At 38.8% G+C, this 27,062-nt stretch overlaps 1 protein-coding gene across 1 annotated transcript in view; it reads right to left on the bottom strand.

Annotated features, from left to right (window-relative positions):
• ECPAS (Ecm29 proteasome adaptor and scaffold) overlaps window positions 1-27,062 on the bottom strand; it is a 94,367-nt gene that overhangs the window by 765 nt on the left and 66,540 nt on the right. Inside the window, exons 25-48 of the mRNA XM_090274559.1 lie at window positions 26,327-26,472; window positions 25,841-25,895; window positions 24,865-24,979; window positions 24,125-24,193; window positions 22,532-22,649; window positions 22,130-22,297; window positions 19,260-19,339; window positions 18,537-18,642; window positions 17,760-17,807; window positions 16,948-17,069; window positions 15,289-15,439; window positions 13,610-13,675; window positions 12,319-12,408; window positions 11,008-11,074; window positions 10,365-10,456; window positions 10,216-10,282; window positions 9,808-9,999; window positions 8,990-9,198; window positions 8,193-8,236; window positions 7,906-8,098; window positions 6,520-6,658; window positions 4,457-4,562; window positions 3,930-4,018; window positions 813-884 (exon numbers count right to left, since the gene is read on the bottom strand). Coding sequence (XP_090130685.1) covers window positions 813-884; window positions 3,930-4,018; window positions 4,457-4,562; window positions 6,520-6,658; window positions 7,906-8,098; window positions 8,193-8,236; window positions 8,990-9,198; window positions 9,808-9,999; window positions 10,216-10,282; window positions 10,365-10,456; window positions 11,008-11,074; window positions 12,319-12,408; window positions 13,610-13,675; window positions 15,289-15,439; window positions 16,948-17,069; window positions 17,760-17,807; window positions 18,537-18,642; window positions 19,260-19,339; window positions 22,130-22,297; window positions 22,532-22,649; window positions 24,125-24,193; window positions 24,865-24,979; window positions 25,841-25,895; window positions 26,327-26,472 — 2,604 coding nt within the window. The remainder of the gene's footprint in view (window positions 1-812; window positions 885-3,929; window positions 4,019-4,456; window positions 4,563-6,519; window positions 6,659-7,905; window positions 8,099-8,192; window positions 8,237-8,989; window positions 9,199-9,807; window positions 10,000-10,215; window positions 10,283-10,364; window positions 10,457-11,007; window positions 11,075-12,318; window positions 12,409-13,609; window positions 13,676-15,288; window positions 15,440-16,947; window positions 17,070-17,759; window positions 17,808-18,536; window positions 18,643-19,259; window positions 19,340-22,129; window positions 22,298-22,531; window positions 22,650-24,124; window positions 24,194-24,864; window positions 24,980-25,840; window positions 25,896-26,326; window positions 26,473-27,062) is intronic.

Raw genomic sequence — 27,062 nt, forward strand, 5'->3', positions numbered from 1 at the left:
GTGATGTGGTTTCAAAGTTATTTCAGTGTTTAGCCTCATTTTACTCATCTAGAATATATTCATACATATTTGGCAAATAGTGAGAATTCGGGAATTACAAGATGTGTAGTGTTACTGAGTCTAAAAAGCCTGTTTTATGGAGCCCAAGGGGAGGTGCTTTAACTGCTAAGCAAAAATAGAAAAGTAGAAATTGCAAATAAAACAGGATTTGGAGAAAATGGCTTCTTCTTCCCCCTTCTTAATCCATGGGATTAAAAAAAAAAAAAAAGAAGAAGAAAAAGAAAAGAGGCCTCCTCTTTAAATAAGTAACAGATAAACCACTAGAGAAAATGTTTTCTTTTACCACAGACCATTAGAATTCTTCTTGATAAGGTTAAAAAAAGGAAAACAGGGAAAAAAATAGGATTAAGAAAACTTCCATCAAATTAGATGACTCAGGTAGAGAACAGTTAAAAGCTTTCCCAACTCCACTCTTCAGTGTTTCTTCTGTTTATTTACATGTGTACAGTGAGCTCTGCTACACCACTGCCAGGCACGTGCTGTAATGAACCAAGATTAAATCCGGGTTCACACTATGATTCTAAGATAACTACAGCTTCATAATATGTTAATAAGTATAAAAATAAAATTTAAACACAATACAATTTAAAGCTCTGTCTATTTCACTTGGGGGGGTGTGTCTCTGTGTGTCTGTGTGTATATGTTTGTATTTTAGAGAAAATGCTTATTGAAAAACAAAAACAACTTCTAAAACATATGCCATAAAATATCCTCGCTTTCTGGTTCGCCAATCAGAACTATCAAGAACTCACCTTCAAGTTTTTTAAGCAGTAATTCTATCACAGATAAAGCTTCTGTTCTCACAGATGAGTAGGTCTTATTTTCTAAGAAGAAAATCACATAATGCACATTATTTGTTGTATATGCCCTATACACAAAAGCTCCAAGACTAGGTTAGTGTTACTGAAAGATGTTCAGAAATTATAAATTCAGGGAAAGACACACCTTTTCTTACATAAGTTTCCCTTTGCATGCTATCTATTATTAAATACTTGAAATGTGCTACATTTCCACATTCATTACATTAGAAGGAAAATGTCAGCCAAATATATCATTCACCACAACAAATGGCAATATTTAAAGAACCCATTTTAGAAGTAGAAACTCAAAAGACACGACCTCAAACACATAGTCATCTTCTCATAACACCTAAGAAAGATCTTTAGGGTACATGACCTCCTCATTTTAACAAAGAACATTACACAATCCACGGTTAAGGCCAAATCAGGGACACCTGCCTGGGACCCTGTAAAGACTAGTTTCTTGACCACCAGTTCTTTATCCGAAAGTATTCTACCTCCAAGAATTACAACTGAAATATGCTTCCTTGGTGTCTACTCCAGATACAACATCTAGTTCATGGTGAAATTGTCTACCGAAAAAATTAACACACAACCAAACCCACAGCAAGAAAAAGCACCAGATGACCTTATAACATCCTGTTATGCTACAAAGTGCAGAAATGCTTCTAAGGACAATGGTGACCTGTCAACAGGACCCAGGAGTCAGCGTGAAGGAGCTTCCACTGGCCAAGTCTGGGACAATGTGTGCAACACATTAATTAAAAAATAATAATTAATTATAAACCAATTAGGGTAAAAGGAATCCATGAATCTATATCAATAATAAAGAGATAGGGAGAGGGGGAGATCTTGTTTGCGAGAGGATGCCAACTGTCAAATGGTAAACGTGGAGGAAGTGCTGAGTTAGAAAATCATCTTAGTAAAAACTGATTCAGGGAAAACCATCAAGGAATGCTAGGTCTAGAAGAAATTCAGAAGAGAAGCATATCTGCATGGTCTTAGAGGGTCTCTTCTCTGACTGCTTAATTAGTCACAGTTTTGAAAAACAGGTTATTGGAATAGTCTAAAAATATGTTCCCATAGGCTGCCTATCAGACACAAGGGGGAAAAAAGTAACCATACAGTAGAGAAAATTGAGTAGTACCTTAATCAGGTAATCAAAATTGACATCATCAGTGAGGGCAGATGAACACCCTGCCTCCTGATGTGAGGCACGTCACTTATGGAGGGAGTATCCCAGCTGGGAAACCATGACCTGGATCTAATCATGAGGAAGCATCAAACACCAAATGAAAACCACTCTAGTTAAAAAAAGGGGGAGGGAGACTTTTCTTCCAAATTGTCAATGTCACATAGGACAAAGAAAGGCTGAGGAAGCATTCCATATGAAAGGAGAATAAAAAGATGTGACAGCTAAATTCAATAAATGATCTGGACCGAATTCCTTAATGGAGGGGAGAGGGAAAATTCTATAAAAAACAATACTGACTCAGGTGAAAACCTCACATATGAATGGTAAAAATTTGATTTTAAAAACGGCATCAATGTTATATTGCCCAAAGTTGGTAACTGTATGTGCTGATGTGAGAGAATGCACACTGAAGAATTAAGGAGTGAGGGGCATGATGGAAGCAATGTGCTTTCCAATGGTTCGGGAAAAATATGTATATAAAAGTGCAAATGAGAAATAAATGGGGCAAAATGCTAACAGATAACTTGAGGTAAAGGATATATAGGCTTTATATGTACTTTTTTTTTTTCCAATGCCTTGACTGGGACCCTCAGCAGGGGACAGGAGGAAAATCGAGGCACCGGCAGATGGGGAAGTCGCGCCTCTCCATGGCACCCCACTCTTCCCGCCCTGTGGGATGGTGCCACCCGTGTCCAAGAGCTCAGCCTGGCAAGTCACTGGGCTCAGGTTTTTGTTTTGTTTGTTTTTGCTGGCTTTTTAAATTAAATTTATTTGGGGGACATTAGTTAATAAAATTATATAGTTTTTCCAGTATATACTGCAGTGATACATCCTCTGTATATCGCGTTGTATTTACCATCTTCTCAGCCACCTTTACCCTGTACTCTCTCTCTGCTTTCCCTCTGCAGCCTCCCTCCTGTGGCCCGTGTCTATGAGTTTTTGTTTGTCTTGTTTGTTCACGTGTTGCTTTCAGTTCTGTATCATACAACTCAACAGCAAAACAAACGATCCAATTTAAAGACGGGGAGAGGGACTGAACAGACACTGCTCCCAAGAAGACATACAAATGGCCAATAGATATATGAGAAGACGCCCAACTTCACTGGCTATTAGAGAAATGCAAATCAAAACTACAATGTAATACTACATCACACCTGTTAGAAAGGCTATTATCAACGAGACAAGTAATAACAAGTGTTGGTTAGGTTGTGAAGAAAAAAAGATCCCTCACTCACTGCTGGTGGGAATGCAGACTGGTACAGCCATTATGGAAAACAGTCTGGCAGTTCCTCAAAATATTAGGAATAGAATTACCATAGGACCCAGCAACCCCTCTTCTGAGGAGCTACCTAAAAAATTTGAGAACATTTATTCACAAATATATATGCACACCTATGTTCATTGCAGTATTATTCATGAAGTGTCCCTCAATAGAAGATGGGATAAAGAAGATGTAGTATGTATACATGATGGCATACTACTCAGCCATAGAAAAGATAAAATAGTGCCATTTGCAGCAACGTGGATGGATCCTGAGAATATCATGCTTAGCTTAGCAAAAGTCATATGGAAAAAGTCAAAAAACGTATGATTTCACTTATATGTTGGATATATGTACTATTATTACAACTTTTCTGTAAGTCTGAAATTATTTTTTAATAAGAGTTTTCTTGAAAATACTAATCACAAAGGTTTTTCTAACCTAGGTGTTAAAATCCTAAACTATAGTTCCATATTAATGTATTCCAGTTTGGCGATACATATTCAGTAGTTCCAGAAACTCAGTTCCTAGCACAAGGTAGAAAATAGTTGAAGCTTAGCTCCTCAACCTTTAAAATTAGGACTCCTTATCAATACCAATTTACCACACTCACCTAAAGAATATGTGATTGATTTACAAGTTTCAAGGAGAATTTCAGCCAAAGCCTCAGGATCCGCATGCTCTTCTTCTAGAAGCATTAACCTATAAAATTCAGAAGGCAAAATACAAATGCCATTTTTAAGAAGTATTCCAGCCCCGGCTGGCATGGCTCAGTGGAATGAGCATCAACCTGTGAACCGACGGGTCACCAGATGATTCCCAATCAGGGCACACGCCTGGGTTGCGGGCTGGGTCCCCTTGGGGCATGCAAGAGGTAACCAATCAATGTTTCTCTCCTTCTCTTTCTCCCTCCCTTCCCCTCTCAGTAAAAATAATTAACTAAAACCTTTAAAAAAGCAGAACAACAACAAAAAAAAAGTGTCCCCAAACTTTCTGACACAATTTCTATTCTGCATATATCACTTTGTGATGTCACTCTGGCATTTAGTTTTAAAATTTAAAAGAATTTCACTGATTACATATAAAATGCTAAGGGGGAAAAAAGAGCAAAATAAATGACTGAACCGTGAAGCAAGTTACCCCTGGAAAAAGGCATTCATTGACTGTAGGACGCCTAGCTGCACTTTCCATGTGCTGAGCTTTAGCCGTTCACACATCAATTTGCACAGTTCCTGACGGTAACAACCTGGGAAAAAGACAGAATGGGGCAGAGCAGGACGGGAGTGTGAAGGAGCAAAAGACAGAGCGAGTGAGGGACACACAGAAGGACAGAGGCAGGAACAGACAGGGTAGAGGGACAGAGAAGGGTGGGAGAGAGGAGGACAGAGAGACAGAAAGGCAGAGAGAGAAACAGAGAGAGAGGGAGGAGGGGGAGGGAGGAAAAAATAAAACAACAAATGCCTTTAGTTAAAGCCATGAAATTTGGAAAAAATAAAAAAACAAGAAATAAAAAACCTTTAGGGTGACTTTATGTCCAATTCCCAAGCAAATCTCCCTGGTCAGAACTTCCCCCATGAAGGTTCTATATAACTGTCCATAAAAGTTCATTTTTAAAGCAATTTCCTTCTCCGAGGGACTGACGCGAATCGTAGCCACACTCCCCTGTCCCTGTAAAGCACCCCGAGTGACAGCCACAAGGAGCGACACTCCCGAGCTCCTGCTCACGGCAGGCTCCCCAACAGACGACAGCGCTCCATCCCAAACCTGTCACGCCAACTGCACTTGTAATTGCAATTATATAATTAATAGAACACTAACTGATAAAACAGGAGTATAAAACTCAGCAAAGTAGTTATTTTTTAAATACTGTAAAATTTAGTTCGTTTCACACATGTAAAGGCAGATGGGGGTAAAATTCTACAAGAATCCTGCACTTGAATTGCTTCCTAAGAGATTTTTAACTTCTTTCTCTACTACAAAGGAACAAAAATCAGAAAGTGTAGATGATATCTTAGGAGTAAGATGTGTGTATGAGAAGCCAATACGTAACAGCTGAATTCCTAAAGGCCTTGGCCTTCCCCTCAGTAACTGTTAAATGAATGCATATTTCTATGCCTTACACTAAAATAAACTGCTTTGTGTATGTATCATTTTTATATAATTCCCTACTTTAACTTTTTCTACCCCATTCAAGAACATATCAGTAGTCCTAATGGCGTCAAAAAATTAGACTTCCGCTGCCATCCGTAACAAAACACTAAGAGGTAAGACCATTTACAAATAGGTAGCTTTTGAAAAAGGATACTGTATACACATGTATACATAGCAAATATATTTTTTAAAGTTCACCAAAAAAAGGGCAAAGCTCAAAGACAACCTTAAGTCTGATTTTAGACATATCCAATAACAAATAACCCACGTACTTTTAATAACATTCAAGCATATTAAGATGTCTAGTGGGATACAGAGCAGGAACTAACACAAGGCAAACTTCAGGTTCAAGGCCCTGTCGAAGGACTCCTAACTGCAGCCTAATCCAGCAATACAGGTTCTCAGTGAAACAGAGATTTCACTTGCTTATTGAACATTTGTTTGCTTACGAGGCCATTAATTTCAAGGTGAAGAGACCCCATTAGTAAATTAGTGTGTATTCCTCAGAATTAACAGCACCACAAAGAATAGTAACAATTCTTTTTACAGTGAAACTATCTATATAAAATGTATCATGGTTGTTAAAGAGCTGAATGAATTGTGTCCCCAAATTCATATGTTGAAGTCCTAACCCCAAGAACCTCAGGATGTGACTGTACTAGAGAGAAAGTCTTTAACTGTGACATAGGTGGGCCCTAATCCAGTGCGGCTGCTGCCCTCATAAGAAGAGGTTAGGACACACAGACCCAGATGGCTATTAACAAGCCAAGGGCAGAGGTCTAAAAAGAAACCAGTTCTGCTGACACTTTGACCTCAAAAAAAAAGCAATTGTGAGAAAATGAATTTCTGTTGGTTAAGCCACCCAGTCTGTGGTACTTGTTATAGTGACCCTAGCAAACTAACAGAATAGTCAATGAGATGATGTGCCCATGGAGGAGCAAAATTTATGTTGGGTAATTCTCACTATTAATCAGTCAGGCTGTACAAGAAACAGCAGCTCTAATCTGTCACACAGCACATCTCTGCCTCATTCAGCAACCGCCGGTGCTTACGCTGAGTCTCCACGTTCCGGGGCCAGGCTTTGCCCAGGCCTTCAAAGGCCGCGAGCAGGGATTCCAGCTGGAGCTCCTTTTCCTTCTCATTTTCATCTTCATTTTTGGTCGTCCGGACGCCAATGCTTTCAAGTGAATTCTAGGACGTATCCAAAAAAAAGGAAAGCAAAATATAATATTTTTCAGTGACAGGTGTACTATTAAAACAGTCAAGGTACCAAAGTAAAAGATATTAACTATGAATTAAGTGCTAAATTCTCTAGCACAAGTTTTCTATTTCTAAAAAGAATTTATAACACGATGCTGCACCTCTCTAATATGGAAAAGTCTTTAGATAAAACATGTAAGCAAAGGTGAAAAAAATACTGTATATGTAATGTTTGGAGCACAACATAAAAAAGACTTGCATTAGAATCACAGAATTAAAGACAAAACAACTTGATAAAGATCTCAATTCAAACTCTTATGACAGGGAAACAGGTTGAGAAGTGACTCATCCAGCTAGCTAGTGATGTCATCAATTTAAAATATAAGTCTCTCAAATCCATTATGAATATACAAATTTATTTAAACAGCCTTTTTACTCAAGGAAACAACTACAAATTAGCAGCAACACAAGAAATAAGAATGCTATTTAAACTATTTCATGTTTCACAAAAAACAGGTAAATTATACCCTTCTTTCTTTAGAAAACAAGTATGTCATTTTCCAAATGAACCCAGTCTTTTTTGGGACAAAACCCCCCAATATATGGCAGAGGAGGTCAACAGTTACACACTGAGACTTCTGTCTTCATTCTAGGGTGGCTGGGTGGCTTCTGCACATGTTCATAAAGCAAAGCTTACTATAATTATAGGGTGAGGCAAAATTAATTTTACAGTTATAAGTATGCAAAAGTTTATTCTATTATTGTTTATTAATTATTGTATTATTTGCCATATGAACAACTGTAAACCTACTTTTGCCCAAATCCACTCTCAGAAATTCCCGGTTCCCCTACGTCTAGCATTTCCTGGCTTGCAGGTCGAAACCCCTGCAATATAATAAAACAAATCCACTCTTTCCTTCTCCCACGGAGGGCTCATGGACACCAGAACGAATCTGCATCCAGGTGTCTGGCTAGGTACTGGCCAACGGAACAGAAGTGGAAGTTCCAGGAACTCTCCTTAAGAAAGAATTGACATGCCTACTTTGCTCTTCGTCTGCCATCACCTGCCCGGGGTGCAGATACACTGTGGGCCATAAGGACAATGACTTACTGCTACTTGCAGCTACACTAACCCTAAAATAAAATATGCAAACAGGACACAGAAAAAATCTTTCCTCTTCTTCTAAGTTTTTAATGTATAAAGCAGCCCTGAGAGGATATATATAGATAGTCATTACCTTCTTGATGAGAGGTATGACAATGTCAGAAAACTCCCGGAATCTGTCTTCTTTGGTAGCCTTCAAGACATCTGCTGCCGAGCTGATGGCTACTATCTTGTATTTGGGATTCTCCTTGCAGCACTCCTTCAGGACAGCTTGGACAATTTCATGCGTGCTGGGCTGATTGGGCACGGGTGCTTCCAGCTCCGCACTGCAGGATCCATACAAAAGCAGCAACAGTTAGTAAGAGGCGCAGTTTTCGGGTTCAGTTTAAGAAATGGCATCTTCATTGAAAGAACATTTACCTGCAAGCTGTCACCACACAGGCGATGGCTTTCAACAGTTCTTCCTAAAGGGTTGAAAAATGAGAGAATGCTATTAAGCACATATGCGTCATTTACATTCTCTGTAGTATGACTATAATTAACTACAATTTAATAACTATGACAACAAAAATTAACTAGTCATCTTATCTTTAAGCTCTGTACTGTTTAATGAGCACATCCACAGAAGCGGAAAAACTGCCTTTATTTCCATTTCATAAAGCCTAGAGAACTGACTTGCCCAAGGTCACACAGGCAGAAGTATCGACCATGGAATTAGAAATACCTCTGACTCTTAGCGCGGCACGGCTTCTACAGTACTGCAAGGCTACCACTGACTTTACAATGTCAAGTGGATTGTTACGCGCCCTGACAATCTCACTTTCCCTACTGAGTGTTCGCTGTAAGTATCCTCCCGTCACCCTTGTACAACAGCTCACCTTGCTACTCAGTTTCACATATGCCCAATCCTGACCTGTGCATGAGGTCACCAGGTACAAAAGGGTGACCACAGATTTAAGACTTATCTTAAGAAGCTGAACATGATAAATAAAAACCAATCTCCAGCACTACTGTGCAATAATCAGGACACACGGGTTGCATTTTAATGAATACCATATTTAATCACACAAAGCTCACCCAAAGTTTCCCACTGGCTAGAAAATCAATCTATCTGATGTCCCACAAAAACAGATTCTAATTTTTATAGGAAATGAGAGTTGAAGTCATAATCCTTTAAGGATACCTTAAATTTAACCGGGCATGAACGGTTCCTTTACCTTTCCTGCCCATGTTCTTCCAGCCAGGCCTTGCAGTAACGCGGTCAGTATCATTCCCAGATATGGAGGTACGAGGGAGCTGGTTTGTTTTGCAATAGATGCCATGGCAATCGCACCCTGGGCTTTCATTTTCCAGGACTGAGACTGTAAAGCCTTCTGGGTAATAGCAATCAACTCCTGCAGGTATAGCCGAATGCCACCAAAGGAACCTGGTTATAAGAAGCAAGATTAAAGCAACCTTTAAGTGACAAAAAAGAAAATTGATTTTTCCTTTTTCTAAGTTTGAAAAATAAAAGTCAGTGAGCATCAGTCTAAAGCAGTGCTCCTCAATGGTTATATTACACCACTCTTCAAAGGCAGAGAAAGCAGTGGTATGTGATGTGTCTTTACAACAACAGGACTTCATGGACTTTATGGACTTGGATATGTCCACGAGGGTGTCATGCCAATGGTCCTCATCCATTAATGTGTGTCAAGGTTTAAAAAAAAAAAAGAGCTGAGAAACACTACTCTAAATAATACTCTAAGGCAACATATTATAAAATCACTATTCACTCAATTAAAATAAGTAAAACTCAACTGTGCCAGGGGAGAGTTTCTCCTCTCGCGTGGCCAGTAACGAGGGAGGAAAGAGTAGAGCTCCGAGCACTGACCCTGAGAGCTCAGCAATGCTGATGTGGGCTCGAAACCAAACGGGGCACATGCTATTCAGGTCCTAGAAAAGTAACTATAGGAGTTTATGAATAAAAAATATGAGTAAAAAACTCCAGCTGTGGTTCTTAAGAAACAGGTTTAATTCGTAGGTACTATTTACTGACCAGGTACATTCTCCTGCCACACTTCAGTCCATAAGTTACACTCCTCCTTTTCTGATTTCTCCTCATCGGCAATTTCATGCATGCCTAGAAATGCCAAGGGCAGGACTTCTTTGGCATGGTTCTTCAATACATCAGGGCTGTATCGTCCAATAGCGTGAATAGTCAAAGCACAAGAGGTCTTGTAGATCGGTTCTGAAGGGAAGCAGAGAAAGACCACAATCTTTAGGCTACTTATTGTTTTTAGTGGTAGCAGACCTAACCAGACTATTATTGCTCAATCTGCCCCACAACAAAACAGTAAAATCAATTAGAAATGTTCCCAGCAAAACACATAAAATCATACAGAGTAAGACCTGATTTGTATTGTTTTATTAGGTTAACATCTAAATGTAAATATAAAAAAGGTACCATCTTTCTCCATATACCAGCCATTGAGCTTCTGCAAGAGTTTCTCAGTGCTGCTATCCCGTGAGGTCTGAAAGAAAAACAAATAATTCTGCCATTTCTGTATAATTATCTTAGTGTAACTACTTAACTGCATAAAAATTTCAACTCACCCGAACTAAATGGCCCATGGCAAACGCACAGGATTTCTGAATTACACTGTTCCGATCTGTCAGGCCACTGAGCAAAGCACTCATAAGTTTACCTACCAGAAATAAAGGAGGAAAATCTGATACTTGGTTGACCAAATATTTTCCTCTGTTCCCAGAATCAAAACAAACTTAACCCTGTAATTAATATCTGATTTACTCCATGGTAATTTAGAACCCTTATATGTTTTATTTGTACTATCCATTTGCTTCATTTTGCTTGATATAAAATTAAAAATTAAACTGTGCCTAGAATATTGTGAAGAAAGTTGAAAAAATGAAAGCTAGGTATACAAAGTTCATTAGGCCCATCTAAGCAAAGAACAATGCTGATGCAAAATTAACTATATAGTAAAAACATCCTACAAAATGGCAGATACTTTCACCTTCCTATATCACTAAGAAATAATCAAACCCTTATAAAACAGTGAAGACTTGCTAAACCTGATCAGTCTTTACCTCTTGCATACAAAAAGCTAAAGGCAGAGGAAGAAAAAGTATACAGTATAACAAGTGTGTCAGAATGATAATTATTTTCTTTTTAAAACCTTGTCAAACAAGACATGGCCATACAAAAATATCACCACATAGGTTTTGACAAACTCACCTGAGTAAGGTGTGAGGTCCTGGGGACACTGGGTAGTTAATGACACGATGACACTGGCACAGCCTCCCTATGGGGTTACAAAGGCAAAGGCCTAAGTTTGACGGTCACAGTGCTCTATCAAAGCTGTTGTTGCAGGTGGGTGTCAATGACTTAAAGATAAGATATACACAAAGCCTACCAGCCCTTCTAGAAATCAACCTAGAAAGGGGAAAGCGCTTAGCTTTTAAATTAGCCATGCAGAAACTTTTTTCAAAACCTCTAGCAGGAAGATGAGTGCTCTCATACACTGCAATTAAGCAAGCAAACTGGTTCAATCTTTCGGGAAGGCAACATGTCATCTTGACCATACTTGTTCTAACATTTCCAGTTCTAGAAATTTAACCAAAAGAAATAGCTTCAGGTGTGTCCCAAGACATTCACCACACACAGCACCTTGTTTAATATCAAAAAAGCTGAAAACAAATCAGATGTTCTTTGATGGGTTAAAATAAATAATGTTACAACCACATAATAGAATATCACGTGGCCATGGAAGAGGACACTGTAGAAGACATGCACACAAATCCGTGGCTGGAAGGAAACGCTTTGAAATCTTAGCAACAATTATCTCTGGGTGGTAAACTTAGGACAGTTTTTAACTTTCCCTGATCCATAAATGCTAAAGTTTTTAAATACAATCAGGTATTAATTTTGTCAGGAGGGTAAAAGAGTTGTTTGTTGGTTTTTAATTTTTTAAAAATTTATTTTTAGAGAGAGGGGAAGGGAGGGAGAAAGAGAGAAACAATCCATTGCCTCTCATGTGTCTCCACTGGGGACCTGCCCTGACTGGGAGTTGAACCGGCGACCCCGTGTTTCATAGGCTGGCACTCAATCCACTGAGCCACAACAGCCAGAACAAGTTGTTTTTAAAGTGTGGGGGTAGGGTTTTGACCCTTGAAAAATTTGTAAAGACATTTTTCCTATCCAAACACCTGCTGAGCCCTCTGAAAAATGCTCATCACCACCTAAAAACAACCATGTCCTGATAACTGGATGAGCATTTCTATCAATAACTGAAAATGAACAAGATCCCAGAGGCATGTACATGGCAACCAGGGGATAGAAATGATTCCACTAAAAAAATAAGGCAATATTTACTAAGTCACAAGTTTCATTTCCTAAGTGAGTTATATGTTTTAATGTATTAGTGGAACCATAAAAACTAGAAAATAATATTATTATTAAAAAATATGAATTTCAAACATGACAGCTATACTATTTTTGTGGCCTCAACAAATGAAAATTGCTCTTGTGAAAACTACATTTACTTACCTTAGTTCCAAGACCTACGCCACTTCTGATTAGTTCACATAATCTAGGAACTAGCTCACCCAGCACAGACACATCAAGATATTGCAGGCACTTTGGAAAAGAATAAATATAAAGTTAACATTAGCAAATAATTAAGTCCATACCACATCTTCAGTTAAAAACTGCCCGTGTTAAATATGTACCCACTGGATTCAACATGACGTTGAAAAATCCCTGGTTTGATTTTGTTCTAATTCCAATGTTAAAACCACTACTGTGTACTACAAACAAAAGTCATTCATCAGTGGTTCAACATTAAAAACAAAACAAAAATAATGAAAAACACTGGCTTTCTAAAGGAGAAAATAAATAATGATTATCTAAGAAAAAAGGATCTCTCTGGATCTACTTCCTCTATCACTCCAAGTTTAGTGTAAAAAACCTAGATTAAAACTGACCTTCAGTGGGCCTGCCCTACCAAACCACCTTTATTAAAGTCGATTTCTTAGCAGAATCTGCTACACTACATTTTTGAAAATGCAATGAAATCTATTATTAATGAGTATATATACAAGGTGTTTACTAACTATTTCTATTTAAGCTTTCTTTTCCCCCCAATAATCCAACTAAGACGTAACATTCTCAGACCAAACTTAGGTAACAGTCCCCCAGTAAGCAGTAAAAAACATATGTACTTCTTTTCTCCAGCCTTGTAATCTGCTTAGCAAAACAATTTCCAGTGGCTCAGAAGCTCTTGGTTAACCACTCCAGGTTATGCATAGCACCATCAACTTTAGTGACTTTAGCAACTCCTAATCCAAGAGTCCAGGAACTTAGAACCTCAGTGCCAAGCAGCTCTTTTTTGCAAATCCCTTCCTATGACTAAAAAAAAAAAAAAAAACATAAATACTGCTCAGGTGGGTATTTATTCCCTACCTTTATGCTGCCTGCTTCACTGAATACTTCCAGCCTACACTGTCCTAGGTCCTCCCGAAGACAATGCTCAGGCAGAGACAAAAAAATCTAAATCTTGCTCAATAGGCCAAAAGATATTTAGATCTATACAGAAACCTATTAATATGTGTTCACCTATAACACAAATCTGGACTAATGGATTCTATTATTTGAAAAATTATTTTTTCACTTAGTAATAGAGAAGAAACAGTTACACTAAGAAAAAACTGAAGTCACAATAGATGCTTGACTCATCTCTGAAATTTCTGTTTCGTTTAATGTAACCTGAACACCTGGAACAATTACACTCTGAGGTAAGCAAACAGATGTGCGCTTCCTCATTGCATCAGGCACTGACCATGTTGATTGTTTCCATCATGGGAGAGGACTTGGCGGCGCTGAGTCGAGCACTGTCCATCGCAGCCTGAGAAAACAAACTGAAGTCACTCCGTGCGTTCCATTAACTTAGAAGGACCTCCACATACTCCTATAAAAAGGTCTTATGCCGAACTGAAGAATCTTTTTTACAGTAATACATATAACAAAGTCAATAAGTCCAACTCTAATGTATTTTTACCTGCACTCAACCATTTGCCTGTAGAGGCAGTATCTCACTACAGGTGAGAAATTCAGACAATAGTTAGACATTAACTGCCATCAGAAATTACTATAGTATGGCTCTGAGCAAGCCACTAAGCCTTCTTAAGCCTCAGGTTCTCCATCCACTAAATAAAGGACTAGACTAAATAAATTTCTATCTAAGGTTTTTAAAAACTGTGTCTAAGCAACCAAAAAATTCATAATTTCATTGCTGGAACTTTGTAAAGGGTCATAGTCTAACAGCTGTGCAACAGGAGAGGTTAAAACTATACAGACAGAATCAGTAAGAAAAGCAAGGCACAGAGAAGTGACTTGCCCAGGGCTACAGAATCTGGACTAGAATTAATATTTCCTAATTCTCAACACCTAGAAGGTTGGGGAACCTAGGAAGGGGCAAGATTATTGCTAAAAGAATGGAGAAGGAACAGCAACATTAGAGGCAAAGGGATAATCCTAATAAATAAAGACAAATGTAAAAACATAAATAAGTACAAAAACAGGCATGGAATAGAAACACAGTTCAAAGGTGAAATAAAAGTGGCAAATACAGTATGAAAGACAATGTACAACACTAGCAACAGAAAAGTGTAAATTAGAACAATGATTCTTGCTCTAAGATTGATATTCTTCAATGTTGGCTTTAAGATATGGAGGAAAAAGAACATTCAAAACCTTTGATGCCACAAAATCTCACCTACAAAAATTCAAAATCATCTCACTGTGGATGACTGGGCATGCATTAAAAAGAATGAATCTATAAACAGACACGATACATTGCTAATGACAAAAAGCAAGTTGCAGAACATTTCTAGGCTGATTCTATTTTAAGATTAGTATGCTTCTTTATTTTTGTAGCCTATGGCTGCAAAAGAATTTGAAAAAAGACCCAGGAAACTGTTGCCAGTGGGTACTCTGTGCTGGTAGAAGAGAGAAGACACGTAGGGAATTACTTTTTACTCTGTGTTGTTTTCATTTATCACAATAAATGTTTCATCTGTAATTTTTTTAAAACCTCTAATTAAAAAAATAAAACTACAATACTTCTAAAAAGCAAAATAATTTTAGATTATGCCAAAGTCTAGATAACGAATCCTCTATGGAGGAGTGATCCATAAACGGACTCTGAGGGTATAGACCCAAACCCTAAAAAGTAAACAAGCATGTACCAAAAAAAACTGTGTTAAATAAATGTTAATGCGTTTTTGGAGGAAAGCATCACTTTCATATGACTCACAGGACAGTGTATGAGCTCTCCCTACCCACCCTGTAAAAGAACACCCAAGTGGTTACAGTAATTGAGCTGTTTCAAGAGTGGGGACAGCATCATTCAGACACGTAGAGCATCTAAGGACAACGGAAGGATCGCTCAGATGGACCCCAGGACCGTAACAGGACTCTTCCTTCATACTTACCAAAATGCCTCTGCTGTCAACTCACCTTTTCCTGCTCTGTAGCCCGGAGACTTAAGTAATTGAGAACTTGAGGTTCCAATACACTTAAGGATTCTAGCAGCGCCGGGATGAGTTTGGGTGCATGGGGTTTCAACATGGCTCCTGCACTTTTGCTGATCTTCACAAGGGTGTTAATGCTACCGACGCACAGGAAATACAGAGACCGTTTAACCAGCATAGTAAGCCTGACAAACCTAATCATGACAATGTCTTGCAGTTTACTGCCTTCTGGAATAGAGCCCAGTCTTAGCACTATTTTTTGTTTTGTTTTGTTTTCTCACTCTGTGTTATAGAAATTTTCACACAAAGTAGAAAAAATCTTAAGTTAAATTCTATGTATTCTCGACCCAGTTCAACAATTAGCAACCTTTTGTCGATTTGAGTTCATTTATACCTCTACCATAATATACATAGTCATACTTTTTCCCGAGCCATTGTATTATTTTGAAGCATATCTTCAAACTAAACTTCACTTACGTATAACTAAGAGGCAAGAACACTTTATCACAATCAAAATCCCAATTCACACCCAAAAACATTCATAATTTTTTCATATCACCTAATATCAAAATTTCCCTGTTTCACAACTGTGTTTAAGCTTCTGCTGTCATTGAATCCAGAGTCCATCCGCATGTGGCCATTTACTACATTTCTTGAATCTCTTTCCTTATAATTTATGTGTCCTCATTGATTGTATCCTGCTGGTTTCACTGAGCATGTTCCTTCTCTGTCTCCTGTACAGATGTGTAGGCTAAGGCAAGCTCAGGTTCAATCCTTTTAAAGACAAGATCGTTCCTAGCTGGTGCCGTATGCATCCCGCTCCGTCATACCGGAATGCACAAAATGTCTGCTCCTTTTTTTGGCTGTTAAGAGTGACCAGTGGATTCAAGTTTGGTTAGTCTGAACCATCCATGGTAAAGTTCCCATCAGCCTTTTACCAGCAGACTTAGGAGCCACTAATGATCACAACCTAGACTATTTTATTGAGTGTAGCAAAACAATGGCATCCTAATTTTGTCATTCTTTTACATTTGTTAGATCAGTCCTTCTAAAAAGAACTTTGACTCATCAAGTATTAAGTTACTCTGAAACACTGTTGGATCTAATTTTAAGAGTGAAATAAAAACTAAAATAAACTTTCTAGATAGTATTCTAGTTTAAAAGCAGAAAAATACAAACTAGAATCCTTCTGTTGGTTTTAACTTAAAATGGCCATATACATATCTAAATGTGTGAGTGCAGTCTTCAAATATTTACTTATTGCAGGTGGCAAACAGTTTATTTTAAACCTACTAAGTGCAACAGTATTACTAAATGGCACAACCACCAAGCAAGCTCCCAAGGACCTAGGGCATAATAGGAAGATGTGCTTGCTGGGCACAGAGGTCAATGAAAACTTTTTAAAGAACACTCCACTCACACTGGAGGCCAAATGGCACAATGCTGGTCAAAAGCGAGGTTCCCGTGAGAATGTTTTTACGAAAATGTTCTAGGCCTTTAAACAAATGCTCTTTTCTTGGACTATCTTGAGTTCTCCTCAACCCATTTCCATACTTTCAAATCTAACATTCAAAGCAACACAATTCAACTAAATGGCTAGGAACTAACTACATCCAATATATTCATTTCATCAGCTGATTCACACCTGAGGGATCGAACTTCTGTCACAGGACTCATCATTCCTTTGTCCAGAAGGCAAGGCAGAAGGGCAGCGATGGTTCTCTGGCCAGCTGCTCCTTTGGCAGGGTCACACATTTTCACACAAACCTCACACACAAAAAGTATGGAAATTAGTGAAACTGACCTCTCACCCAACACTTCCTACTTTCCATATCCATAGAAAAGGATGAGTGAATCCACTTTCTATGACACTACAGAAAGAAACAAAAGCATGAGATCTGGGATTGAACCCTACATCTGCCAATAACTAAATGGAAAACTTGGTAATGCACTCTACTGTCTAAGCTGTGGTCTAATTTGCGAAATAGGAAACTGCTGAAGATGAAATGAGAAAACTTATAAGAAAGTATTTGACAACATGATCAAGAATGTATCACAAAATCAAGTTCAAGTGGGAAACTAGTTTCAAAAAGCTTGTCAACCTCATAAATATGAAAGCAGATTAACCCATAAACATAGCAGTAATAAAGAGAAGACAGATGTTGCTTAATCTAAACGAGTAACATGTTCTTCAGGGTCAAATAAAAGTCATACGTTATAAACACTCAAAAGAGCTGACCATCTTTAAAAAGCAGAAATAGACGCTGCTAAAAAATACTAAGAGGGAGCCTAGTGTTACAGCACCCAGCTTCTCATTCACTGTAAGAACATAGAGCTATAACATGATACCAATTACACTATTAAGTAAATGTCATTATATGATAAAAAGTGAGTGACTATCTCAGTCACTTAGAACCCTGCCCCACTTCACGGCCGAGGTAAGGTAAGAGTTTTCACCTTGCTCAGAGTTTTCAGAGCTAGTTCTGCTGCTTTTCGTACAGACTCCTAAAAATGAGAAGAGTTTGGCATCATAAGAGTTAATTTCCTTCCACAATGCATAATAACTGCCTCCAATTCTACACAGATTAGTGAAAAGTCCTACTTGATACTGGGTAAAAAATGGTGTTTTATTAGGTTCTTTGTCCATCAAGGAACATTTTACCATGCCATATATATAAAATAAATTAGGTATGACCTATTTTGACCTTACAAAAATAAGGCTATTAAGTAAACAGTTTAAACCTAAATATATTAGAAAAACAAATGTAAAGATTTTTATGAGGATTCTAACAGACTTTAAAAAATCTCTAATGAATAAACAAAAAGGCAAAATTAAAATGCCTAATTTTAATGGTAAGATATCAAAATATCTAAACTTTAGATTGCCCAGGAAAATTTCAAAGAAATTGGTCACATTATTTGGAAATGACTGATCCAATTTATGGAACTTATTCAGGATTATTTCTAAATCGTTATTTGTCCCTAATAAATAGCATCATCAGCTCTCTATTGAAAGAAAGTCAGGAAGTAGCAACCTTTAAAAAAAAAAAAAATTAACCCAATTTAGATCTAAAGATACCCAACCATGCAAATTCACAGGCACATCAGGACTGAAACTTTGGGGAGAACTTGCAATCTTTAAAAATCATCTGGATATTCAATTTAAAAATATATTATCATATATATCTTAACTATTTCAGTTTAAGCCACTCTATAAATAAATGCCAATTTTACCTTTATATCATCTTGTACTCTAAAAAGAGTTTCCCAAATTTCTGGAAGTGATTCAATGATATCATCCAGGGGTCTTCCTCTCAATAAATCATTCAAAGCTAAACAGCTGAAAATAAACAATTTGGTTTCAAATATATGATCAAGAAAGCTCAATATTTTACTCTGAAACATTCATATCAAACAAGGATATGGACTCTTGTCTATATTTCTAGTCATAATGCCACCCCAAGACAACAATGACTAGTCTCTCCTTAGTGCTTCGGAATACACCAGATACAGGGCATTGACAGTCATCAAATGTCTGTTTCCCACAGCTGGAATACAGCCTCTTCGAGATGATACACCATTTTTCACTTAACGGTGTACACCCAGGGCTTAGCACTCTGCCAAGCACATCGCAGGCACTGAATAAATAGAAGTTATATGTGTGTACATAAGTCTTCCCCTAACAAAGTCATGAGAGTATAATCTTGATTTCTACCAATTTCAAAAGTGATCTTCTACGTTTTTAAATTTCATACCTATAAAAACTAAGACACCTTAGTTGAAAACCACTGACTAGAGTTTAAATAGTTAAATAACAATAACTGTCTACCCCAACCATAAATACATTTTTTAATAACTTTAATTCACCCCTTTGTTACAAAGTATAAAACTTGGAAACCTGAAGAAAAAAACGCATTCAGTTGCATTTAACTAGTCTTGCATTTCCAAAAATAGTACCTGGATTCTCGAACTCGCCACATATTACTGGTAAGGTTCTTTACCAAATCTTGAAGAATTTCCTTCAAATACTTATCCACCTAATAAAAGCAAAATGACAAAATTTAAAATGTGAAATCTACCAATAATCAAATTGTCCATCTCTTATCTACCTGACCGTGTTTCTATGTGTAAGAGCCTAACCGTCTCTCAACCTATCAGCCCCCAACTCTCTCCCCACTTCGGCTGCTGAAAGCTGTCAGACTGGTGACTTTAAAATGCAAACTTGATCCTCAAATCAAGCATCACCTTCGCAGAAAAGACCGACCAACTCTCCTCTGTGTTCCCACAGCACCTCCTGAGGCACATGTGAGTCCTCACAATAGCGGGGCAGCTGCGTCACACTGAGACCTCAAGGGCAGGGATGGGGTCTCGCTGGTTTTTGCATCCCTGGTACCTTGCCCAGTCTAGCACATAAAGAAGCATTACAGAGCACTTAAAATAAAGTCAGGCAAAATAAATTGATTAATCTTAAAAATAAGCATTATAATTGCTCAGAATCAAAGATGAATTTAACCTTTTAAGCCTCTGTTTTGATATATACTTACTGATTTGGTAATAACAAACTGATGGGAGACTCAGTTTCTATGCTGTTCTAGAGAACCTCAAAATTTATGGCTTTTCCACCTTTCCTCTTATAGATGTTTTGTTATCCTCACTTACAGGTAAGAAAACCAAGACAGAGAAGTAAATAACTCACCTAAGATTTAACAAAATGTCTTTCTATGTCTATTTCTCTAAACTTTCCCCACAGTGACCTCATCCTCACTTGTGGCTTCACCTTTCCCTCATCCAGAGATGATAATCAGTTGCAAGTTTAGGCCATGTGCCCTGAACTCAGACCTATAAAGCCAATTGGCCTATTAGATCTTGACTGACCCAGTGGTACCAAGTAATCTGAAGCAAACGAAATTCGCTGACCCCTAAGTGCCTACCACCATGAACAGGAACCCACTCAACCTATTATCAGACTAAAGAGAAAGGGAAGGACCATATATCATGTGCAGGGACTAAAAAGGTATAATAAGGATCATGGAATTTATTTAAAGTGAACTATGAAACCACTAAAGGGTTTTAACCTAAAATGGCACAATCCAACTAGCTTTTTATTTTTAAATCACTTTTACTGCTGATAATTAAATGAAGGAAGGCCAACAGAAGGGTGACAAGCAGTTCATCAGGGGAAAGTAAAGAAAAGAAGAGAATGGTTTGATATCTGGTGTTGTGATTCCTCCTGCTGTGTTCTTCTGTGTCAAGACTGTCATTTGCAACAACATGGATGGAACTAGAGAGAATTATGCTTAGTGAAATAAGCCAGGCAAAGAAAGAAAAATACCATATGATATCACCTAATACAGGAAACTAAAGAACAACACAAACAAAGGAACTAAATAGAACAAAGAGCAGAATAGCAGTCAATAGGGGGGAGGGGAGAGGGAGAGAAGGGGGATAAGTAAGGAAAGGGTTTAATTAAAGAGCCTGTATGAAAGACTCATGGACATGGACAACGGGGAGGGATATGATTGTGGGAGAGGGGGTGGGTTGGGTGGGGGAGAGAAATTGGGGGAAAAGGGGACAACTGTAATTGAAAAACCAAAAATAAAAAAATAAAAAAAATATGAAAAAAAAAAAAAAAAAAGAGAATGGAGTCAAGAAACACTTTGGAAGCAGAATCTAAAGAATGAGCCACTGGATTCAACAGAGGATGGTGGAACGGTGTCTCCAGTGTGGACATGGGGGCTTCCCAGGTGCTGCATGCCCATCCAGGGGGCAGAGGAGCAGTGATAGGAGCCTTGGGTCCCTAAGCGTGTCTTTAGGTTGTGCCAGGGTAACAAGTTCCCACCAGCTGCAAAGAAGGTGAACCCCACAGGCTCCGTATCAGAAGAACCTGGTGGAGGGTACGCAGGGTTGGGAACATCCCAGCCTAGAAGAAGAGATTTCCTGCTCGCGATGTGGCATTAGAGGAGATGTTTGGGATCGAGTGTCCCCAGAGCTTATCTCAGCATGTACAGTCTCCTTTTGATAGCCTTTTCAGAAATAAAATGAACTACTTTTTTTTCAAAAAAAAAAAAAAAAAAAGAGGATGGTGGTAAGATAGGCAAATTAATGATGATACCAAATTTCCTGGCTTGGGTAAATGGATGAACACTGAGGATAGAGAGGGGAGCTTGTTTTTTCAAGTCCTATTCTAGACATGCCAAGTCTAGCGTATCTTGAAACAACATCCCAGCTAAGATGACAAGCAGCTGTTGGATATGCAGGTCCGAAGCACAAGTCCTGTCTGAGCCAAAAACATAGGACTGGGAACCACCACAATAAATGCCCTGGAACTGATGATGAGCTCTCCTAGAGTGATAGAGCTGAGAGAGTAAAAGGTATTCAGAGGCAAGCCTGGAATGGAGAAGCCCTAATATCTAAGAGTAGAATAGACTATGAGAAGCAGCCAGATGATAGAAAACCAAGAAAGAAAACTACACATGGTAATTGCCTGCTTCCTGGTCTATTTCCTCAACTAAGTCAACTCCTAACGGCAGGAACCAGGCCCTATTCTCCACACATCAATAGTACCCATCGACAGACATGTTCCACTTGTGTGAATATACTGCCATTTCCTTACCCAGCCACCCAACGGGCATCTACATTGTGCCCATTTCTGAGACTTCAATAAATGTTGACCATGAGCATATGTGACCATTTGAAAGAAGCAAGCAAGCAAGAAATAAAAGAATTTCTATTTATTTAAACAATTAAGTATACAAAGTAAGAAAGGAATGTGGGCACTAGGTTTAGACCCTGTACACAGCCTTGGACAAGGGTTCACAGATACTTACCGTTGATTTGTCAGTGACCAACGCGTTCCAAATACTTGTCATGGCCTGTCTAATGCCAAGGTTGGGGTCAAACTGATAACGATAGAGACGAGGAACAAGCTGAGGCAAAAAAGGAGCCAGCTGTTCTCCAGCTCTGGTAGCGATAACATTAAAACCAAAAGCAGCACCCTGAAAAAATAAGATGAAGTGGGTCAGATACATCTGTTGTTAGTAAAATACTGACATATTCGAAGATCACAAAACTCTCCCTCCCAAACGAGCTTTACCACATGGTGGTCTGGCTCTCTCTAATCACAGACTTTTACAAAACACATTGCATATCAATTCCCACTGTCCACCAATGTAACAGATTTGGCTTTGGAGGAAAGTAAAAATAAAAATTGTCTAATGACAGTAACTTACCTTCCTAGAGTTCCACATTGCATGATGGTTGGCTAAATTCATAAACTTATACACCAGATCTGGCTGGCTAAGATCACTGGCCAGAGAACAAAGCTCCTTGTAAGTAGAGAGGCCCTGGCTTGGAGACAAACAAAAAGTATATAATGATGCATTTCTCTGTCTCTGGCCTAATGAAAATTACATCACCAGTATTAGCAGGACATCTTAAAATTATGTTTTCACTAACTTTCCAATAATGAGTTATCTCATCACCATAGAAGCAGAGAACCAGATTGAAAAGAATATAAAGTCACCTAATTCAAAAATCAACAATACCTGGGAAGTGCCCCAAACACATCTCAACTCTCATGGAGGTAGAGCCCTCACCACCTCTAGAGGCCGCTAATTCTTCATTCTATTGTGCATGAATCCCTCCCAAGTCATGAGACTGACCTGAAGATAACTTGTCTTCCCACTGTCTTTTCTAGCTATAACACACCAACCCCTCTAATAACATCTTTGAGTCCTGTTAATTTTCCTCTGAACAAATAATATTTGCTCAAATACCTGATCATTTGTGTTACTTATTTTGTGAAAAGTACTTTTTTAATTTTTATTTATTTTTACAGAGAGGGGAAGGGAGGGAGCAAGAGGGAGAGAAACATCGATCAGCTGCCTCTGATATGTGCCCAGACAGGAAATGGTACCCACAACCCAGGCATGTGCCTTAACCAGGAATCGAACTGGCAACCTTTTGGTTTGTAGGATGACACTCAACCAGGGCAAAAATGAGCATTTTTTTACAAACTCAAGAGTCTACATGGAGAGCAAGTGAATGAAAACAACTTCTGACATGAAAACGAAGAGCTAAGGGAGAAGGTTAATGTCGCGGACGACACTGAAACAGGTCTGCCCGACACCACGGCCAGGCCCAGTGAGCTGCAGTTTTACCTCAGGGTTTTTAGAGGTAAAGTGACAGTGTAAACACAATGGAACAATGACAATAGAGAGGAGCCAAGGCTCTAGGAATTCATCTGAAATGCTAAACTGGTGGACTTCAAGACTTCAAATCGAGTCCCCCCAGCTCCCCCTAAAACGAGGTGCAGTGGATACCCAGCTATGCTTTCCGATTCCCCCCACCCCCCAGGATTCACTGGCTGGAAGCTGGCAGAGCTTCCCTCAGGCCAAGGTCAGGTCCTCCCACAGAGCAGCCCACCACCAGTACCCAGGCCCAATGAAGGGACATAAAGGCCTGGTCCCTCAAAGCAGGAAAACTCTAAAGGGCCATGGAAGGCCAGCTCCAGAGCTCCTCGCGAGGTCAGTCTCTGCTTAAGTGTAGACCGCAGGCCAGCTCCTCCCTGGGTCACTGGCCCTGTCCTGCTTCCTCACTTCCTCAGTCCCCAGGCACTCTTCGATAAAATTCTAGCATACGGATCTCTATTTCAGAGTCTGTTTCCCAGGAACAGGGCCAATAACACTAGGCTTCTTCCACAGAAGGCTTCTTCTTCCACTAATACAACATTTGCCAGGAGGATGGAAATCAATTGCGTGAGTGCTCTATTCACCAGACTAGTGGTGTCTACAATGACTGATCAATGAATATAACACACTTACCCATCAGGTGTTTTGCCAAGACCTCCCCCTTGAAATAGCACTGTCTCTCCAGAAACTTCATGTTTAGTTCTAAACCAAAACAAGATTAAGAATTTAAATTAGACTCAAATTTTTTATACCAGCATTCAACTGATACATTTGCAAACTGATAAAATCAAGTAGCTACCAAGTGCAAGATGTAAGAGTCAACTATTCCTTTCCATCAGCCTGAGGATTTTGTAAAATAAAGTCTAGAATAAACAAATTAATAGATCCCAATATAAAAGACATCCCGTACAAAGTTGCACTGAATTAATGTGAGCTCACATTAAAAATGATCCTTCCTACAACAGAGGCAACACGAAACAGCAACCAATTAAATTACAAGGACATTCTCTTTCATCCTCTTCACAGATCTGACTGTGAATGATACGCAGCTTCCTCACCATGTCTCCATTTTCATCTAGTCAACAGCAATTATATTTTTATAATCCAATGCTTTAACTGTCCTGAGATCAATCAATTTTCTAAATCTGACCTATTGGCATGCTCCTAAATAGCAGTTTAGCTTACTTTGTAAACTGTATACACTGGATAATTAAACTGCTATCCACAGCATAGCAGTCACTGACTTGCAATTTAGAGGAGACTTAATAAATAGGAACATAAAGAGTTGAATTTTCCTTCTTCCACTGCATATTCTCAGTATGTGCAAAACTTGTCTTATGTGTTCAAATCTAAAAATTTCGAGTTCACCATACCTTTTACCAGTCATAAGTGTTTCTACAAGCGTAGAAACCAATTCCTGTTGATCTTGTTCATTGCCCAGTTCATACACCAACCCAAGGCCTTTTGAAGCAACATCTTGGCTAAGTTCTACACAAAAGTCAGACAGAATAATATTACTTTAAGGAAAATGTGTCTACGGAGTGTCAAGATGATATTTTTTAGAACTTGTAACACTAACATGATATAAAAGATATGAAAACATAGTCAATCTGCCTATTTTGTTAAAAATGTATTAAATCATCTCAATAGACATGGCCCCAGAAAGTCCCTGGCAGTGAGGACTACATTCACAGAAGATCCAACGCACAAACCAAGTCAACTCTACTGGGCCGCAGCATGTGGTGGCAGAGGTCCATGGGCCCAAGTCGTACACATGAGAAGCGGACAGCCTCATGGAACTTCAATACACCCACACCCAATTTTTTTAAATGAAAAGTCAACACAAGACATATGTTTAAAGCAATTTATAAAACCAAGCTACATACATTTGCTCTCTCCTGGCTTAGACCATGAAGAAGAAAGGAATCAAAAGCAGAAGAAAGCTATTATTTCATAGAAGGACTAACGTTAAAGAAGGCTGCAGCTCATTTTTTTACTTTTTTTTTTTAATCCTCACCCAAGGATATTTTTTATTACTGATTTGAGAGAGAGGGGGAGGGAGGGGAGGAGGGAGAAAGAGAGAGAGAAACATCGATCGGTTTCCTCCCGCACATTCCCGGACTGGGGATTGAACCCACAACCTTTTGGTGCACAGGACGACACCCCAACCAACTGAGACACCGGTCAGGGCTTCAGCTCCATTTTTAAATGAAAAACTGAAGAATATGATTTATTTGGAAAATAAATAAACAAGAATCAAGTTTCCTGTACCCTTCTTTAATGTTCATTTATCCTTTTTTTTTTTTTCAAAATTTGAAATATATTTAAGTTTGGAAATCAATAACCTACCATCATTTTCTGACAAAACGGACACAAATGCGCTCTGAATTTCTTTAAGATGAGACTGAAAGAAGAAAAAAGGCACTGAGAAAACTGAAACTACCTCTTTGGGAGAATAAGAATCTCGCTCGCAGGATACACAACACCTGTATAACTTTAGGGCCCGAGGCAGTCATGAAGCCTGTGGTGCGCTCATCTGTGAAGGGGGCCACGCCACTGAAGGCTGCATCGCCCTCAGGTGGCCTAATGCACAGCCTGAGCCTCTCCATCCTCAGCACCATTCTTGTTCTATGCCCTCAAGTTTAGAATCATCTTCCAGCCAGTATGTACCAGGCTGCCGTCCTTCACTCCCTCATGTACAGCTCATTTCAAAAGATTGGTTACTGGTTAATGGCCCTCACCTTCATAGATTTTCCTTCCTGTCACCTTTCAATTATTAGTTATTTCATAAGCAGCTTCTCCAGTAGAGCTGACCACAGTTATAGCATGGCTTACCTTCACCTCTGTATGGGTACTTAGCTTCCTCACAAGGGAAAGAAGCCAAATGCAGGCTGCCTGCCTCACGTGTGGATTGGAGCTGATGATATGTTTATTTAAAATCACATCCAACACCCAGGGGACCACATCATTCACTTTGGCTCCTGGGGAAAAGCAAAGAATGATAAGAAGAAATTAAAATAACTATATAGTTTCCTGAAAAAATTAAATTTTAATCAACATTTACTCAATACAACAATCCTGTAACATTAAAATCTAAATGACGGTATGCACAACCCATGGGCATGGACTGGGGAGCGGGGGGTAGGCGCGGAGGGATTTCTGGGGGAGGAGTGGTGCTGGGCAGAGGGGAGCAAAGGGGAAAAAATTGGAACTATTGTAACAATATAATCAATAAAATAGACTTAAAAAAAATCTAAATGACTAACATGTTTAAGTAAATTGCCAAAGGAACTGATAATCATTCATGTCAGAATGTCGCATAAAGCTAAATAACCATTCGAAGGTACTCAGGCAAGTTTAGTTCCCTAGAGTGAAAAATTATCCCATAATAGGGGAAGCTATGCATGTGTAGGGACAGCGGTTATATGAAAAACCTCTGAACCTTTCTATTAATCTTGCTGTGAACCTGAAACTTTTCTTTAAAAAAAAAACAAGTATTTAGAAGAATATCCCCACTCTCCCTAGTCTCAGACTTTTTCTTTCTCTATTATATCCTTCCCACTCCCCATCT

This window comes from Furipterus horrens, unplaced genomic scaffold (genome assembly GCF_987537825.1).
Source record: "Furipterus horrens unplaced genomic scaffold, mFurHor1.1.pri manual_scaffold_4, whole genome shotgun sequence".
NCBI classification, from domain to species: Eukaryota; Metazoa; Chordata; class Mammalia; order Chiroptera; family Furipteridae; genus Furipterus; species Furipterus horrens.